Genomic DNA, 17640 nt, shown 5'->3' on the forward strand with positions numbered 1-17640 from the left:
TATAACCACCTCCAACCACTGCCATTACCCAGGCACAACCACTGCCATTACCCAGGCACAACCACTATAACCACCTCCAACCACCTCCAACCACTATCATTACTCAGGCACAACCACTTCCGACCACAACTATCACCACCAATACAAAGGCGCCTCTTTTCTTCAAATCTCAAATTTGTCTTTAGAGAGGCGCCGTTAACACTTACAGGGGCGCTTTTAAAACACCCCTAGAAGAAAATGAACGGCTCGAGCGGTAGTGTTTTTCCCGCCGGCGCCAAAGATCCCCAAAAATATACATTATTTACAAAACCCACGTTTTTCTCTCTCCTCTTTTCACCTTCACCAAATCAGTTCATCAATCTAGGGTTTTCAGTAAAATCCATCGTAGAGAAGAAAGATGAGGCTTGTGGGGTTAACAGGTGGAATATCATCAGGGAAAAGCACCATTTCTAATCTCTTCAAAGCTAATGGTGTTCCAGTCGTTGATGCCGATCTCATTGCTCGTGTACTCTCTCTCTCCTAATCTACTTGGTAATTTGGGTTTCCTCTGTATCCTTATCTTCAATTTGATACTTTTTTGGGCAGGACGTACTAAAAAAAGGTACTGGTGGTTGGAAGAAGGTAATTTCAGCATTTGGGAATGAAATTCTTCTACAAAATGGTGAAGTGGATCGGGCACAACTAGGTCAAATCGTCTTCTCCGATCCATCTAAACGTCAAATTCTTAATCGGTATGATATTGCTAAGTTGGGTAACTCTTATCTTCTCTAATAACCCGCTGAATACATTTGATTTATATCTATTTACACAAATTTGCAGGTTATTAGCTCCTTACATTTCATTTGGGATTTTCTTTGAAGTTTTTAAACTATGGATTAAGGGTTATAAGGTTATTGTTCTTGATATACCATTACTGTTTGAAGCGAAATTGGATCGGTGGACGAAACCCATAATTGTTGTATGGGTTGACTCAGAAACTCAGCTCAAACGACTTGTTGCTAGAGATGGGATTCCTGAAGAGCAAGCAAGAGATAGAATTAATGCCCAGATGGATTTGGATTGGAAAAGGGGGAAAGCGGATATTGTGATCAATAACTCCGGGGAGTTGATTGAAACAAAGGAACATTTCGAGAAGGTATTGAAACAAGTAACGAAACCTTTAACATGGACGGAATTCTGGTTGTCTAGACAAGGTGCAATTTCGGCTTTTGTTTCTGTTGTTGTAGGTGTTCTTGCTTGTAGAAGCATGTATAATACTGATTCCATAAGATAGCAGTACTCGTATTTCTATAAGATTTTAGTTTGCTTTAATAATGTTTCGGAAAGTGTTTATGAGAAAATATGTGAAATTTATTAATTGAATACCTTCGATGCTTCTACTCATGACTTCTGTGTGAAATTTGTATTTTGATTCTTCGATTTTATGCTTCTTTCGTGTTCATCCTCTTATTAGTTTGTCGTTTGACTTATGGAGAAGTTGTTTTGTTGATTCGATAATTGTAGATCATATGAAATTATTGTTGCTTAGAGTAAGATTGTTTGGTTAGTTTTACTACTTGTTGCTTTGTTTTGTTAGAATGTTAGTGAAAATAATATATATTGAATTCAAAAGCGTATATGAATTAAAACATGTATACTGTTTTTTGTAAATAATATGGAAGTCTTATTGCCCGTGAAGGCCTGCCTGTAATCCTCTTCCTGTTCTTCAAAAGTATTCTTCTCTATTTTCTGATCGTTCTCTGGTGGTGGTAGTGTCCATTTCTCTTGTATCTTCTGATCGGATCATTTTTCGAACCACAGAATGAAGTAAGCTAGTCTTCTCATCTTTACCTTGGCAGTTTCTAGTTCAACAAGTATGTCAAGTTTGAATGCTCGTGCACCACCTCTGGTTGTCCTAACACTCATCCTATTTCCCGTTTGAGAAAAGCTTCTAGTAATTTTGAGTCAAGATTCTAATAATTTTGAGAATGGCAGGCTCGACCTTAGTCTTTGCAGGCCTCCTACAAGAATATGAATGGTAAGTTTATGTATAGATATTGTTCAGAATATGTTCATATATAATATAATATATGCATGGGTTGAAGTTGAGGGCTATGGTTTTTCATCCTCTAACACCACGAAGGACTTCCTTTGATGAGTCACTTCATATTCAAAACTGTCTCTATAAAGCATCACTTCCATTCTTATCACTTATGGAGGCGAAAGGTACGTTGAGTTTTGATCCAATTTACATTTCTGCATAGTCAAGCTTGTTTGTGTTTCCTTGGGTAGTTTAAGATTATGGTTTCTTCTTTTTGCAAGTACCATCTTCACCAGTGCTTCCAGTCGCTGCTAACACAAACCTTTCCTTACTTCCATGCGGTGAACAATATAGACTAAGGTAAACAACTTTCTGCATAATATGTGATCTAAATTGTCTTGTGGGTTGAACTTTCTACCTTGAAGTAGTGCATCATAAGCTTCCTCGGCTACGCATGAAGGCCTTAAAGAGTGCGGCTATGTTCTGCAGTCTCCTTGGCTCAAGAACATGCTTACTTGGAGAAGGAGTTTTGCTTTTAAGCTTGATTCGATTCTGCAGTTTGTATCTGAATAGTGACTTGATCATTTTCTCATCAAACATGTTTCAGCATTCTCATATAATGGCCAACTCATAAGCAAGGACATGGGTCTAAGTGTCTTGTCTGTGAAATTTCCGGGGCGTGCTCGTGCCTATTTATGGGGCACGGGGCGTCACACTTGGTCTAACAAAAATAACAACACTTGAAAAGATTACAGTTAGCTTACTCAACAGTCTCAGATGAGTCAGATTTCAACTTGTCTCCTGCCGTGGATCGATCTGGGCTGGCTTTGAGCTCTGACTTTGTCCCAATACAATGTTTTCAGTTACGGTAGAGGAGTTCCATCTTCACGAACTGGTGTGAATTGAGGGGTGGGTGGGGATGTATGGAGGCTTATGAGAGGTACTATTTCCTATACCAAATGCTGGTCTTAGGGAAGGTGGCGAAGATGGCATGGTGATGGATGAATATCTTTTGCTTCACCTAATGGATTGGTTAAACTTGCCTGCGGTTTATGACGAATTGAAGAAGATATGTCATTTGATCCAACTTGCTTCAGTTCCGACAAAGAATCTGAGGTTATAGGAAAAGTACATCCGCTGTTGTGGATAAACAAGAGGTAATTTGCACCAAACTAGATGAAGATGGATAAGATGAGTGGGGTAGAGATGGTGGAGGAGGTGGTGGTGATTTTTCATCTGATTTGGATCCTTTCATGTTAGTCGCTAACTCGCTGGTGAGAAGAACTAATGGGTCATTTTTATCATTCTTAGAAGCGTTAGAAAGTCACGCATTCAAGGAAATTGGGTAACAGAAAGACACTTGATTGTTCTCTAATTTCATGAACAGATTGACATTCCAAAATCGATGAATAACTACAATTACCAGAATGTATTTTTTTCTTCCATGATGTGCTAACCGTTTCAGAATTTCCTTCGGCGGGAACAGGAGAAAAGATGGATCGATCTCTGAAACGTAAGAATGTTGCGGACCCAGTTTGCAAATAACCTCCCCGAGACGCGAGTGCAGTGAATTCACATTGATTCTCTAGAGGTGGTGGAAATCGACATTGTCCTCAAACATTTTCGGTGGGTTTTCTTGAATTTTGAACATAACAAAAGGAGTTGAGGAACATCAATGAAAATAACTGCGATACTTGACATAACAACTTGTGTTGCTTTCAGCATGCAACAGCTCCGTCACGAAGTCCAGTAGCCACAAGAGGGACCTGTTTATCCCGAGGTATCCCCTTAAACTCTAGAATATCGTCAACCGCAGTTAGCCAGTCGAGGAATTCTTCAGTTTGACCACGCCCTCTAAATTCTTGGATATCAATCCTCAATCTCGCTTCCCATCTTCGAAAATCGTGATTGGTTTGGTTCCTTCTTCCCCAAACGTCCCTAGCAAAAGGATTATGAAAATCATCTTCAGTATATTCATCATCCTTTACCGAGTGACGATTTGGTGAAGTCAGTTCCCTTTGATGAACAATGTAGGCATCTCACCGATGCATAAATTCTTTCATCATTCGAGTCATCTGCTGCTGCCATTCGTCAACACCGTCTAATCGTTGATTTATAGCTCCAACTCTTTCATTAACATTATCCATGGGATCCTCCATACCTCTAGGAGGTTGTCTTCTTCATGACATTGTTAAAGATCGACGCAAGCTTTGATACCAATTGATGCAGCGCGTAGTAGGCATAGATTAAAAGAATAGAGATCGCTCCTCTATGATTGATTAAATGAAACGAAATTTTATTCACCCCTTAACAATGAACCTAAAAGACCTATTTATAGGCTTCAAACTCTAAAATAATAAAAGTCTAAAATTATTAAAACTCTAAAATATCTAAAATCTATAAACTACTAAAAACTAAGAAAATAACCAAAACTAAGAAATTGCTAAAAACTAGGAAATCTTCTATAAAACAACTAATATTTTGAAACTACTAAAACTAAGAAAATATAGAATTCGGAAATTACTAAAAATAGAAAATCATCCTCTAGTTCATCCAATCCCTGACTTGTCATGGCCCCACTTAGCATAAAATTCTAATGCTATTTTGTTAGCTACGTCAACTATTTACAGAGCTACTTTGGCTCTTTAGAGAGCCTAAAAGTTCGAATTTTTTCACTTTCTCTGTAAATAAAGTTTTGCTATTTACAGAGCACATAAGGGCTAAAATCAAATTTTGGTAAGGATCAAATTGAAAAAAAAAAATACATTGATTATAGAGTAGAAGATATTTATCTCATTCATTACTAAACCCCACCATCAACACCTTCCACCATCCCAACAATCATCACCACAACTATGAACAATCTACTAATACACTAGTAATGGAAGAAACTAACCATGAGGAAGGTACATTAATGAAGTAGCTTGGTTGTCAAGAAACTTCACTAATGGAGGAGTTTGATATGGAAGAACTCAACTACAACTCTTCATTGGACTCGTATAACATCATTCTAAGTGAAGACAAAATTTAGAGGTAAAATAAACTAATTTATGGTGATTATTCTAAAAAAGAACTTAGATTTCTAGGTAACGTTTTTTCTTAACTTTTGTGAACGACCTAAATTTTCGGTGAAATAATGCTTAGAATGATGAGCATTTTCGTGACGTTTTTACTAAAAAAAAATCGGTACAAAACAACAAAAACTATAAGAAAAATATGGCGACAAAAAACAAGATGGATTTTCGGCAGGAACCACCGAATTTAAATCGAAATTCTGGGTCAGAAGCAACAAAAACTATAAGAAAAATATGGCAACAAAAAAAAGATGGATTGGATTTTTGGCAGGAACCCCCGAATATAAATTGAAATTTTCGACCATAACTAAAATCTCATCTTCTTCTATGACAAGATTTCTTTGAAAACTACCTAAAGAGCTAAAGAAAAATCTACTTCCATGAGTATATATGATCCAAGATAAATCTATAACAAGATTTCTATAAAAACTACCTAAAAAGCCTTGAAACCTAACACATTAAGATAAAAGTTGAAAGAATGGCTTAAGAATTTTTGGAGGGAAGAGATTAAGGGTTTTTAGTGGAGGGAATGACCTATCTGTAAAATAGGGGTCTAATTCTCTCTCCTCCAACTAAGGGTGGGATTTTGGTCGGAAACTCGACACCCGCCCACGACCGTCAGAGTCCGAAGGGTCCGTGATCGTCCGTTGTCCGAATCAGTCTGTACCCGCCCGACCGAAAGAGTTTAAGCGGACGGACGCAGACATAAGTCCTTACCCGGTGATTGGACCGAGTCCGTCCCTTACATAATCCGTCCGACCAAACCCATCCATATCTGTCCGTTTATCCTACCCGTTACATCTGCCCACTTATATAACCGTTTGGATTTCAAGAGTAAAAGTATGTAACTCTAGAAATAACTTTTCTTAATCTTGTCTTCACCTCTCTTCTTCTCTAGTCTCTCTCTCCTCCAAAATCTCAATATCTCATCACTAACCCAAGAATCCACTGTACACCGATTGTAAAAGAAGAAGAATAGATTAGATCGTAATCCACGAGAAATCTCAATGATTATCTTTTAATTTTGTATTCATTTACTTTTTGGAATTGTAAAGTGGGAGTTTAGAAAGTTGTATTTAGCTATTAAACAGTTTTAAATTAGAATAAAAATTTCTTTATTTGTTCATTAGTGACCGGTGCCCCACCGATCGATACCCGGTTTGTCCGACCATCAAAATGGGCACGGACGGGAACCTTTGTTGGAGAAAAATTCGAAATGTCCGCCCGTTTTGTCCGAATGTCCGTCCGTTTTGTCCGAACCGGTTGAGTTAGTGTCCGTTTCCCGCCCGTCTAGACCGATTCCCACCCCTACCTCCAACACATTAAGATAAAATTTGAAAGAATGGCTTTTTGACTAGCTTCCTGCCTAGATTCCTAATTTATCAAAAATACCCAGATGATCCCATTTTTCAGTCACCGTTATAACTCCGTTAACTAGTCATCACTTCTCTTTCCTCCAACTCATCAACTCTCTCTGCCACCTCATGTCTTCACCGGCAAAGGTCGTCGGTCCGCAACCTTAAAAAAAAAAGACCATTATTCATTTATACAGTAATTAGAACAAAAATTAATATGATGAAAAAACAAAAAAAACAAAGAAATCCAACAACCTCTGATTCTGCTCTTCCTAGGGTTTCAACTTGAAAAGCTCCCGCTAAATTAACCACAAATGGCAATTTCTACGGGAAGTCTAGGAGTCAGTATCTCAATCAAGCTTCGGTTCTCTTCTAATGTTATTGCTCCTTGGTATGACTCTTCCCTGCTTTCAATTTCCTACTAATTCTAAAGGTTGAAATTCTTCACTTTCACCAAAAATATACTTTCATGTTTCAAGTTTTAGGGTTAAGATAACCTTTTTCATTAGATACTGTGGAGATTACTTATTTTCGGGTCCGGTGAGGTACATTCCGAAGAAATCTTCACAAGTTCAGGAACCCAAAACTCTAAAGTATGGTCAGAACCAGGGGCGGATTCATGGGGGTGCGAGGGGGTGCGGCCGCACCCCCTCGTTCCTCCCGAAAAAAAATAGTAGTAGGTATATTAGATATGCATAGAACGATGTGTGTAGATGACATGAAGAACACTTTGGTGTAATGGATAAAACACGGGATGTATATCCGTGTGAACCTTAAGGTCATGCGTTCGAAACCTATCACATTGATTATAACTGAATTCAAGAGTGGCTTGATGGTAGAAGGAATGGTCCTTTAGTACAGCGAACCCAGATGGCGCGGGTTCGAGTCTAACTTCCCCCATTTTTAGTTTTATTTTTTAAAACATAATCAATGCAACTACCAACCTATATAAAATCAATTCAAATATCCTAAACCCCTACAAACTTCAATTCATCTACCCTAAACTCCTACAAACTTCAATTTATCTACTTTAGACTCTATAAACTTCAATTCATCTATTACCATAAACTCCTACAAACTTCAATTCATCGATCACAAACTCTTATAAACTTCAATTTATCTACCCTAAACTCTATAAACTTCTATTCATCTACCATAAACCCCCTACAAACTTCAATTCATCTACCCTAAACTCTATAAATTTCAATTCATCTACCATAAACTCCCTACAAACCCCAATTCATCTACCATAAACCCTCTACAAACCTCAATTCATCTACTCTAAACCCCTACAACCTTCAACTCTAACCATAAATCCTACAAACTTCAACTCATCTACCCTAAAGCCTAACCCCTATAAACTTCAAATCATCAACCATAAATCCTATAAAATTCAATTCATCTACACTTAAACCCCTATAAACTTCAATTCATCTACCCAACCATCTAACTACACAATTTTCTACCTCTATATATATATCTCTCATTTCTTCATCTCAAACCACATCAAAATCACTTCTCCTTTACTATTGTTTCTTCTTCTTATTTATGTAATCAAGTATTCAAGTTCAACTAGTAACTATGGAAAGGTACTTTAAAAGAAATTTTTTTTTGGGTTCATCAAATTCAACACTGGAAGTTTCAGACTAGACTACAACGTTATTTTCTATTCCAACACCGGGACCGACTCCAACACCGGAACTGACTCTGACATTGGTAAGTCCTCTCAAATTTAATTTATCATCTTTACCAATTAATCCCGGGTTTATACTGTCAATTTCAAGTTATGAAGCCAAATATAAAGATGAAATTCGTAAACACTATTTACAACGTGGTCCATTTCAACCAAAATACCATAATTCGTAGAGGGATAAATCATATCATTTAGTTTATTTGCTTCTCACTTTAGCACTAACTTTGCCGGTTGCAACTACCTCTGTTGAAAGAGTTTTATCAGCTATGAAGCTAGTCAAAACACGATTAACAAAAAGGATGAGTGATGCGTGGCTCAATGATAGTTTAGTAGTCTTTATTGAAAAAGAAGTTTTTAGTGAAATTGACAATGAGTCGATTATGCGAACATTTCAAAATATGAACACTCGTAGGGGTCAATTGCGTTTGTAATTGTTGATGTATCAATATAATTAATGAATATAAGTATTTTTATCAATTATTGTGTTTGCAAAAAAAAAAAAATTATTTAGGTATACAAATCCGCACCCCTAAGTGAAAATCCTGGATCCGTCCCTGGTCAGAACTCAAAAGAAACAGATTCAAACAGGGGTTTGGATTCAATTCCTTTTAAGAAGTAAGGTTTTTGGTGCTAAAAGATCACAAAATGGGGTTACACATTGATGGGCATAAAGTAAATTACTTGAGTTGCCACTCCATATTCTAACGTTTGGGGTATAACGATCCATCGATCAATGTCTAGTTCTAATTTAATAAGTTGAAACACCCAAGAAAGTATAATAATGAAAGAGAGAAAAGACATCTATTAATAAAAGTATTGAAACTCATGTTCACAAAGATCACTCAGTATACATCTAAAAAGAAGGTATTGAAAACAAGTTACTAGTGTCTAAATTGGCATTTGAAACCGGCATATAGGACAATAGTGACTCGTTTGGAGCCACTGGGTTATACAATCACTATGGAATATATGCAAACACGGCAACTTTGCTAGTACTAAACCTTTCTCGAACTCCTCCAAGCAGACGCTGCAATTGGTATTCGTTGTCAATTGAGAATCTTCACCATGGAATTCAATTTTCTCTAATTTGTCGATTGAGGATTGAGAAGCAGGAACCATATTTATCTGATTAATTGATTCCACCAAAGCCCTTTCCATCTCAGACACTACGTCACGAACATAAACATCAGATATCAAAAAAGTCATACGAATTAGGTACATATTATTCTTAATCTGACCCTTGTTGGTTTCTTCATTAGCTAATTCGGTTGCAAAACTTGTAATAATGTCGACCATTTCCCATGGGATTTTCATATTTTTGATTGGTAATGAATAGAGATGATTAATTACAGTACCACGGAGTGTTGCACGATATTTGAAGGATTCTGGCTTGAGAGAAAATCTAAGCAAAGCTGTGTCTGGTTCCAAATATTCATCATAAACAAATATTTGTTCTTGGTTTTCTGGTGATCTTAGTATCCATTGAGTTTTGTTGTATACTTCAATATCAAACAAGAAATTAGATGATGAACTAGTAATAGTAGTCTCTGTTTGATCTTCCTTTTCTAACCAAACTCGATGATCACAGAGATTACTACATTCAAACTCAAAAGGTAACTCTTCTGAAGTAGACATTTCAAACAAACAAATCAAGTAGAGAGATGGAATTAAGCTTTGTTCAGTTGAGGGTTTGAAAGAAAATCAAGGAGAGACAGAGAGTAGTAGAGTGTTGTTATGTGGGGTGGGTGGTAGTGGGGAGTTCTCCTGTATTTATAGGTGAGAAAATAGAAAGTTTTAAACAAAAATTAGAAACTTACTTAAAATCAAATCTTACCACAAATTCGTCCAACCAAAATTAACTATGGATTTTTTGTAGTAATAGACTATTTTCAACGTATTATATGAACATTGTCTTAAAAAAAATACAATTTGACTAAAATTTGAGGGTGTCCTCGAAAATTAAAAATTTGCGTTCATGTTTAGGGGAGGATTTGAAAGCTTCCACGTGATCTAACCTCGTAACAACTAAGCCATTGTTCAAATAGATTTATGTATAAAACTCTGAATAGTATTTTCCCCTAAAAAAAAAAAAAATCAAATATTAGCTTTCAACAAAACAAAATTAGAAACCTAAGAAAATATGACCCTTTTTCAACAAAAAAAAAGGAAGGAAGAAAAGAAAATATGACCCCTTATAAGTGTGAATTTTGAATCTTATTTTTGAACTTAGGCTTCTGGGCTTGCAAATTGCAATAACACCTAGTAAATATGACCGTTTTTAGGTGTGATTTGTTTTACATTCCTGAATTGAAATCCCTAACTTTATATAATTTCTTTTTAAAAAGAATTCACATTCGTGTTGTTCATCTTCATGAACGACTAATAGTTTGTCCGGTTTTCTACAAATGAGTAAATATTAGGCAGCAATTTCTAGAATAGGTTCGAGCTTCCGCGACTTTTAGTTCTAACATTACCTCTAACACGGCGAAGGACTTTCTTTGATGAGTCGCTTCATATTCAAAACTGTCTTTGTAAAGCATCACTTCCATTCTTATCACTTATGGAGGCGAAAGGTACGTTAAGTATTAAACTAATTTACATTTCTGCATAGTCAAGCTTGTTTAGGTTTCCTTGGGTAGTTTAAGATTATGGTTTCTTCTTTTTGCAGGTGCCATCTTCACCAGTGCTTCTAGTCGCTGCTAACACAAACCTTTCCCTACTTCCATGCAGTGAACAATATAGACTAAGGTAAACAAATTTATGGATAATATGTGATGTAAATTGTCTTGTGGGTTGATCGTTCTACCTTGAAGTAGTGCATCATAAACTTCCTCGGCCGTGCATTAAGGCCTTAAAGAGTACGGTTATGTTCTGCAGTCTCCTCGGCTGAAAAACATGCTTACTTGGAGAAGGAGTTCTGCTTTTAAGCTTGATTCGATTCCGCAGTTTGTATCTGAATAGTGACGCAATCATTTTCTCATCAAACATGTTTCAGCATTCTCATAAAATGGGCAACTCATAAGCAAGGACATGGGTCTAAGTGTCTCGTCTGTGAAATTTCCGGGGCGTGCTCGTGCCTATTTATGGGGCACGGGGTGTCACACTAAGTCTAACAAAAATAACAACACTTGAAAAGATTATTGTTAGCTTACTCAAAAGTCTCAGATGAGTCAGATTTCAACTTGTCTCCTGCCGTGGACTTCAACCAGAGACCTCCCCGTGAAGTAAACCATCGCACCTCCGATCCAACCTATTGGAAGAGAATCAATAAATTCTTTTTCGGGAGCGATTCATCCTTCCCGAACGCAGCATACAAGTATAGTACTAGAGTCAAGGAGGAATTATTTAAAGAAAGGAATCCATGATTAAACCTGCGGTCCATCGCACTTGCGGGGCTTCTATGAGCTTCAGCCTCTCTGTTGGGGTGGCTTTGAGCTCTGACTTTGTCCCAATGCAATGTTTTCAGCTACGGTAGAGGAGTTCCATCTTCACGAACTGGTGTGAATTGAGGGGTGGGTGGGGATGTATGGAGGCTTATGAGAGGTACTATTTCCTATACCAAATGCTGGTCTTAGGGAAGGTGGCGAAGATGGCATGGTGATGGATGAATATCTTTTGCTTCACCTAGTGGATTGATTAAACTTGCCTGTGGTTTATGACGAATTGAAGAAGATATATCATTTGATCCAACTTGCTTCAGTTCTGACAAAGAATCTGAGGTTATAGGAAAAGTACATCTGCTGTTGTGGATAAACAAGAGGTAATTTGCACCAAACTAGATGAAGATCGATAAGATGAGTGGGGTAGAGATGGTGGAGGAGGTGGTGGTGATTTTTCATCTGATTTGGATCCTTTCAGGTTAGTCGCTGACTCGCTGGTGAGGAGAACCCTAATGGGTCATTTTTATCATTCTTAGAAGCGTTAGAAAGTCACACGTTCGAGGAAATTGAGTAACAGAAAGACACTTGATTGTTCTCTAATTTCATGAACAGAAAGACATTCCAAAATCGAAGAATAGCTACAATTACCAGAATGTATTTCTTTTTCTTCCATGATGTGCTAACAGTTTCAGAATTTTCTTTGGCAGGAGCAGGAGAAAGAAAAGGATCAGTCTCTGAAACTTAAGAATGCTCCGGACCCAGTTTGCAAATAACCTCCCCCAGACACGAATTCGGTGAACTCACATTGATTCTTTAGAGGTGGTGGAAATCCACATTGTCCTCAAACATTTTCGACGGGCTGTCCTGAATTTTGAACATAACAAAAAGAGTCGAGGAACATCAATGAAAATAACTGCTATACTTGACTAAACAACTGCTATAGCAACTTTGGACCTCATGGTGCAGAAAGAAGGGCAAAATTGATCGATATGATGCGAAATGAGAATGTAAATTAGGGTAGTCACAGGGATAGAAACAGGAGGAGGAGCTGGAGCTCTCAACATGACCATTTACTGTAGTAAGTTGGTTGAAATTTTTCTTACTCACATTTTTTTTATATTGTTAAGTACTTGAGAGTTTTAACAAGAACAAATCTTAGTTTGAAGTATGAAGCTTTTAAGACCATTAAAATCTTGTAACAAAAATAATAGGTAGTTTGGTGAAAACTATTCAATTTTATCTTCAATTGGTCCATTTGGTTAGGACTTGTTTCTATCTCAAGACAACACCAACCAAACCAATTAGTATGAACTTTCTCCAACTTCCTTCATTAATAGAGAGAAAGTGAGAGGAGGAAAAAAGGGGTTTTGGTTCATCACTTCTTTTGTGAGAAATGAAAGCTTTATGGGCATTCCCTTCTTGCTAAACCCAATCATCCCTAAAAGTGTGAGTGCTCCAAAAATTACTAGAATCCTATAGATTATTCTCATTTTATGGAAGTGTAAATTTAAGGCTAATTGTTATTTGAGATACTCAATTTTTTCGATTATAAAAAGATAACTGATCGCTAATCACAATACGAAACCAGACGATCAAAAAGAAATTAAATTAAGCACTTAAAATGAGAAAAAGATTTAAAAATCCTTTAAAATATAATAAACTAATTATAACTTGTGGAAACTAATCAAGTCGGCTTACTTTTTTGATCGAAGAGTTCGATAAATTATGTAAACATGTATTTAATAGTAATCTATAAAGTTTAAAATATATACCATCTAAAAGTGGGATTTGCATACCAATTCAATTTAGGTGAAACCCATTCTCTCACCTAACAATAACCATCTATGGGGTGGTTAAAATGATAGTTAAAGTTAGATTAATGTGGGGGATGATAATGAATTGCACCAACTGTATTATGACTAGTCATAAGATCCTACTTGCCCAAACACGAAAAGATGACAAAGAAATAAAATTCATTGACAGATACTTTAAAACAAATTAGGAAACCAAGTGATAAGGTTAGTGTGGTGAGTGGTGAGCACTGAAACATGATAATATGCCCCAACTTATGTTTAAGACAAAACATGACACTTCAGTCCATTATTCACAAATACAAAAACAATAATTTAGTTTCAATCTAATTGTTATCTAATGACAACTAATATAACGTATAATACAAGATTTTTCAATGACAGATGAAGTAGTCATTTTGTCGATGTTAGGTTTTCCAAATATTTCACGAAGTTGGAATTGAACAGTTCAGATGATATATTTGTCCAATAACTATAGCTTGTATAAAAGTTGGAAAATATACGGTAAAAGTTAACATCTGGTGATTGAATATGTATGAAAATTTTAAAATTGGGTCGAAGAGAACACCTTATTTTAGTGTTATAAAAGAAATTCGGTTTTAGAAGGCCTAATAAGAACACCACAAAAGAAGAATTTTCAACATGGAAATCATTTGAAAATTAAAATGAGGGTTTTGGTGTTTGGTAACAGATTCCACAAAAGATTCATTCTATTGTAATGGTTAATTCTATTTTGGCTTCCTAAAGGTGATCATCTCACCAAAACCACCCTCTAAAGATGACCAACTTCCAATTTAGCTTGCTATTTTATCTTTTCGTCCACTCCTCAGTCAGGCGTTAGTGACTAGTCATTATCTTGTACAATTTGCCCTTCTGAGTGAAGATTAACCTCAATTTTTTTGATGACAGTGATACTTAGGAGAGCATTAAATGACGGATGCAAAACATTTCTTATCCCTCATAGCGTCTATTTCTATCTCTCTCTTTTCAAACTCCATTCTTCTCCCAAAATCGTCTGCTTGGCAGACCTTCCAGATCTGCTCGAGCAGAAGAACAGACCATGAAGGTCTGTTCCGGCAGATCTTCAAGGTCTCTCGACCTCCGGCGAAGGGTAACCCTTCGCCGGAGTTTAGAGAGAGAGAAAGGAGGTGAAAATTTTATTTTATTTTTTGGAGAGAGAGAGAGGAGAGATGAAATAAATAAATAAAAAAATTTCTTTTTTTAGGTTTGAAGGTCGCCGGCCGGAAAATTGGTCGGCCGGCGACCTTCGCCGGAGAAGATGATGAGTTGGCTGGTTTTAACGAGGTGGCAGAGAGAGAAAACATGCTGGAGGAGAGAGAAAAGAAATGGAAGAGAGAGAGAGTAACGATGTTATAACGGAAGGGGGTCATATGGTATTTCTAGTAAAGTGGGGGGCCAGGCGGGAAGCTGGTCACAAAGTAGGGGGCCATTAGGGAAATAACCCATTATAATGTCCCTATAAAATCATGTTCATATAGTGAAAAGTTGTGTATGAATAGAACAAGCCTTTCTCAATTGATTTTTCTCTCACCACTTCACACTCCTTCTATTTAAGTGTCTCAAGTCTGAGCTAGTATCTTCCCCTTCTCTTTCTTTCTCTCCCTCTCTCCTTTCTGTAATCATCTTTCTCTCTAACCTCTCTCCTTTCTGTAATCATCTGTGTGGAATGGCATCTTCAGTAGCTGCTGAAGAACAATCAGGACTTCTAACAGCCAAGGTAAAAAGAACAACCTCTTTTTTAATCATACCCCATTTCTTCTTTCCTTCAAAAAATTTGCTCATCTATCATGCTTATTAACTTCATCATCAATTTCATTTTTCAGACATGGGTATTGAAAGTTTCAATCCATTGTGAAGGTTGCAAGAGAAAAGTAACCAAGATTTTACAGAGCATTAATGGTATATCTAACATTTTCCATCTCTTTTTTTTTTTTTTTCTATGTTTTTTCATCATAATTTTCTCTCTAATAATCTTCTATTTATTTGATTTTTGGCAGGTGTTTATAAAGTAACTGTTGATTCCAAACAACATAAAGCAACTGTAATTGGGAACGTTGATGGAGAAACCCTAGTTAAAAAGCTTTTAAAATCAGGAAAAAATGCCGAACTAGTTCCTAATAAGGTTGAAAAGAAGGAAATTAAGCAAGAAGATGTGAAGATCAATGAGAAGCAAAATGACCCACTACCCATTACAACTCAAACTCCTCAAGAACAGAGCAAACCACAAGAAGAAATCCAAGTAAACCCTAAAAACAACAACCAGAGTGATCTGAAACCCGCGAAAATTAGTGAAAATGAAAACCCTCCCGCCAAAATTAGTGAAGATGGAGCTCTTCCCGCCAAAATTGGCGAAAATGGTGCATCTCCGGCGGAAAAGAGTGAAATTTCCGGCGACAAAAGTGATGAGAAGCCATCGGAAGACCAAAGATCAGATGAGATGAAGCCGGAAAACAAGTTACCGGCGACCGACAAAAAGGAGAATGAAAGTGATGACGCCGTTAAGGTTAACGAAAAGGTTGTCTCGTTAGGTGGCAATGATGGTAAAAAGAAGGGAAAGAAAGGGCAAAAGAGTAAAACTCCAGAAGAAGTAGAAACGTTGCTTCAAACACCGGCAAGCATCGGAATACCTAATTCGGTTAATCTCAGCCATCCACGTGAGCATTTCAATCCGTACGCACCTTATTACGGTGGTCCTGGATCGGTATCTGTAATGAGTTATAGTGTAGCCCATCCTAGTAGTAGTTACAGTGCGACGTACTACGCTCAACCACCACCATACACGTATTCAGATCCTGTTTCGGCGTCGATGCCACCTCCTTATGCCTTTAGACATCCTGATTCACCACCGCTTCAACCACCGTCCGATTCTTTTACGATGTTTAGTGATGAAAATGCAAATGGATGTTCGATCATGTAACAGGATTTTGTGATCAAAGTCCAGCTATCGATCCAACCGTTGTGATTGTCTTATACCGCTTGTATAAGTTTGTGCTAGTGGGTATGGTTTTGTATAATGTAGAAAAAGAAGAATATGTGTTTAAGTGAGGAAATTAGATTAAAATGATAATATCAGAAGTAATAGGATTTGAACAATTTCCGTATTGATTGTTGTTTTCTTATTGGTTGGTATAATTGATATATCAAGAATACAACAAAACTATACACGTAGATCTAATATGAACATCATATAGGATCTCCTATATCCTGGTTGCTAAATTTGGCAACAGTACTCTTTTACTATGTTTGTGTGCATCTTATATGCCACATAGATTCTCAACAAAAAAAAAAAAATGCCACATAGATGTATTAGAGGTGCCATTGTAGTATTTCTCCGACAACAAACAAGTTGAATTCCGAATCGGCATTTCTTAAATAAAAATGGGAGTCTCACACTTTGTAACTTTCTTCTCTCTTTATTATAAAATGGGTATTTTTTTTTGTTGAAAAAAATAAAATGGGTAGTTAAAAGACAAATGCTAGTGTGTTGTGAGTGGCTGTCTCTAATTGTATTGAGGGGTTGGGCCAAAGCCCCAAAATAAGCCCATAAATAAGGACCCAATCCAAGTCAGAAAAAGAATGAGATGCAGGTCCACGGGTCAGGTTCCATATTTGAAAGACGGGAACGACCTTGTGAATTTCGGTATTTACTAAAGTACCACTCTTCCTTCTTCATTTACTAAAAATCGGCTACCCTCTCTCTCTCTCTCTCTACAAATTGCATCAAAAAACTTCTCTTCTTCATTTCTTCTCTAACAAATCTCCATAGAAAAGTTTATCTTCTTTGCAACAAAAACATTTACAGCAAACAATATGTTTCAAAGCAGTAAGTTTCTCCTACTCTATCACCATGATTAAACAGAAAAACCCTAAGTCTGCTTTAAATCCCCTTTTCACCACTGATCAACCAAGAACAATAAATAACACTAAGAAACAGTAAGTTTCCTCTTCATTCTTCAACCTGTTCTTTTTGTTTTTGTTAAAAATTAAACCAATGATCTTTTGTTGATTTGGGGAAGAAATATTGAGATTTGATTTTGTGTTTCTGCTCTTTAAAGACCTTTGTGTTTTTGTTTTTTCAACCTATTTTACATGTTGTCTTCTTGTGAATGTGTTTTGATTCTCAACTTTCCATTATGCAAAACAAACCCTAAATCGAAGAAATTTTGTGTTTTTTTATTTTTATTTAAGAACCCTAAATCTGCAAAACTTTTTAATTTGTATTTTTGTAAGAAACTTTATTTTATTTTATTTAAGATTCCTAAATCTCAGAAACTTTCTAGTTTGTT

At 36.6% G+C, this 17640-nt stretch overlaps 2 protein-coding genes and 2 long non-coding RNA genes across 5 annotated transcripts; 3 read left to right on the forward strand and 1 right to left on the reverse strand.

The window, feature by feature from the left end:
* The first annotated feature begins 248 nt into the window (after positions 1-248).
* On the forward strand, positions 249-1452 carry ATCOAE (dephospho-CoA kinase family). Its single transcript, XM_086666900.1, has 3 exons — positions 249-505; positions 586-731; positions 820-1452. The coding sequence occupies exons 1-3, from the start codon at positions 398-400 to the stop codon at positions 1271-1273; spliced, it is 708 nt and encodes a 235-aa protein (XP_086523026.1). The 5' UTR covers positions 249-397; the 3' UTR covers positions 1274-1452.
* Positions 1453-8946: 7494 nt separating this feature from the next.
* Positions 8947-12238, reverse strand: LOC147551331 (uncharacterized). Of its 2 annotated transcripts, XR_015237135.1 has the most exons (3): positions 11514-12238; positions 11295-11392; positions 8947-11095 (listed from the first exon to the last, which is right to left on the reverse strand). It is a non-coding gene; the product is annotated as an uncharacterized LOC147551331 (long non-coding RNA). The 2 variants fall into 2 exon arrangements; XR_015237134.1 differs by having other exon boundaries at positions 10611-11392; positions 11514-12233.
* Positions 11920-12768, forward strand: LOC147551332 (uncharacterized). Its single transcript, XR_015237136.1, has 2 exons — positions 11920-12000; positions 12230-12768. It is a non-coding gene; the product is annotated as an uncharacterized LOC147551332 (long non-coding RNA).
* Positions 12769-14828: 2060 nt separating this feature from the next.
* Positions 14829-16447, forward strand: LOC147551333 (heavy metal-associated isoprenylated plant protein 35-like). The gene is made up of 3 exons (XM_086671320.1): positions 14829-15071; positions 15178-15253; positions 15352-16447. The coding sequence occupies exons 1-3, from the start codon at positions 15021-15023 to the stop codon at positions 16269-16271; spliced, it is 1047 nt and encodes a 348-aa protein (XP_086527446.1). The 5' UTR covers positions 14829-15020; the 3' UTR covers positions 16272-16447.
* Positions 16448-17640: the final 1193 nt, after the last annotated feature.

This window comes from Eschscholzia californica, unplaced genomic scaffold (genome assembly GCF_041429995.1).
Source record: "Eschscholzia californica isolate CP2 unplaced genomic scaffold, dmEscCali1.0.p SCAF_3, whole genome shotgun sequence".
Taxonomy (NCBI): Eukaryota; Viridiplantae; Streptophyta; class Magnoliopsida; order Ranunculales; family Papaveraceae; genus Eschscholzia; species Eschscholzia californica.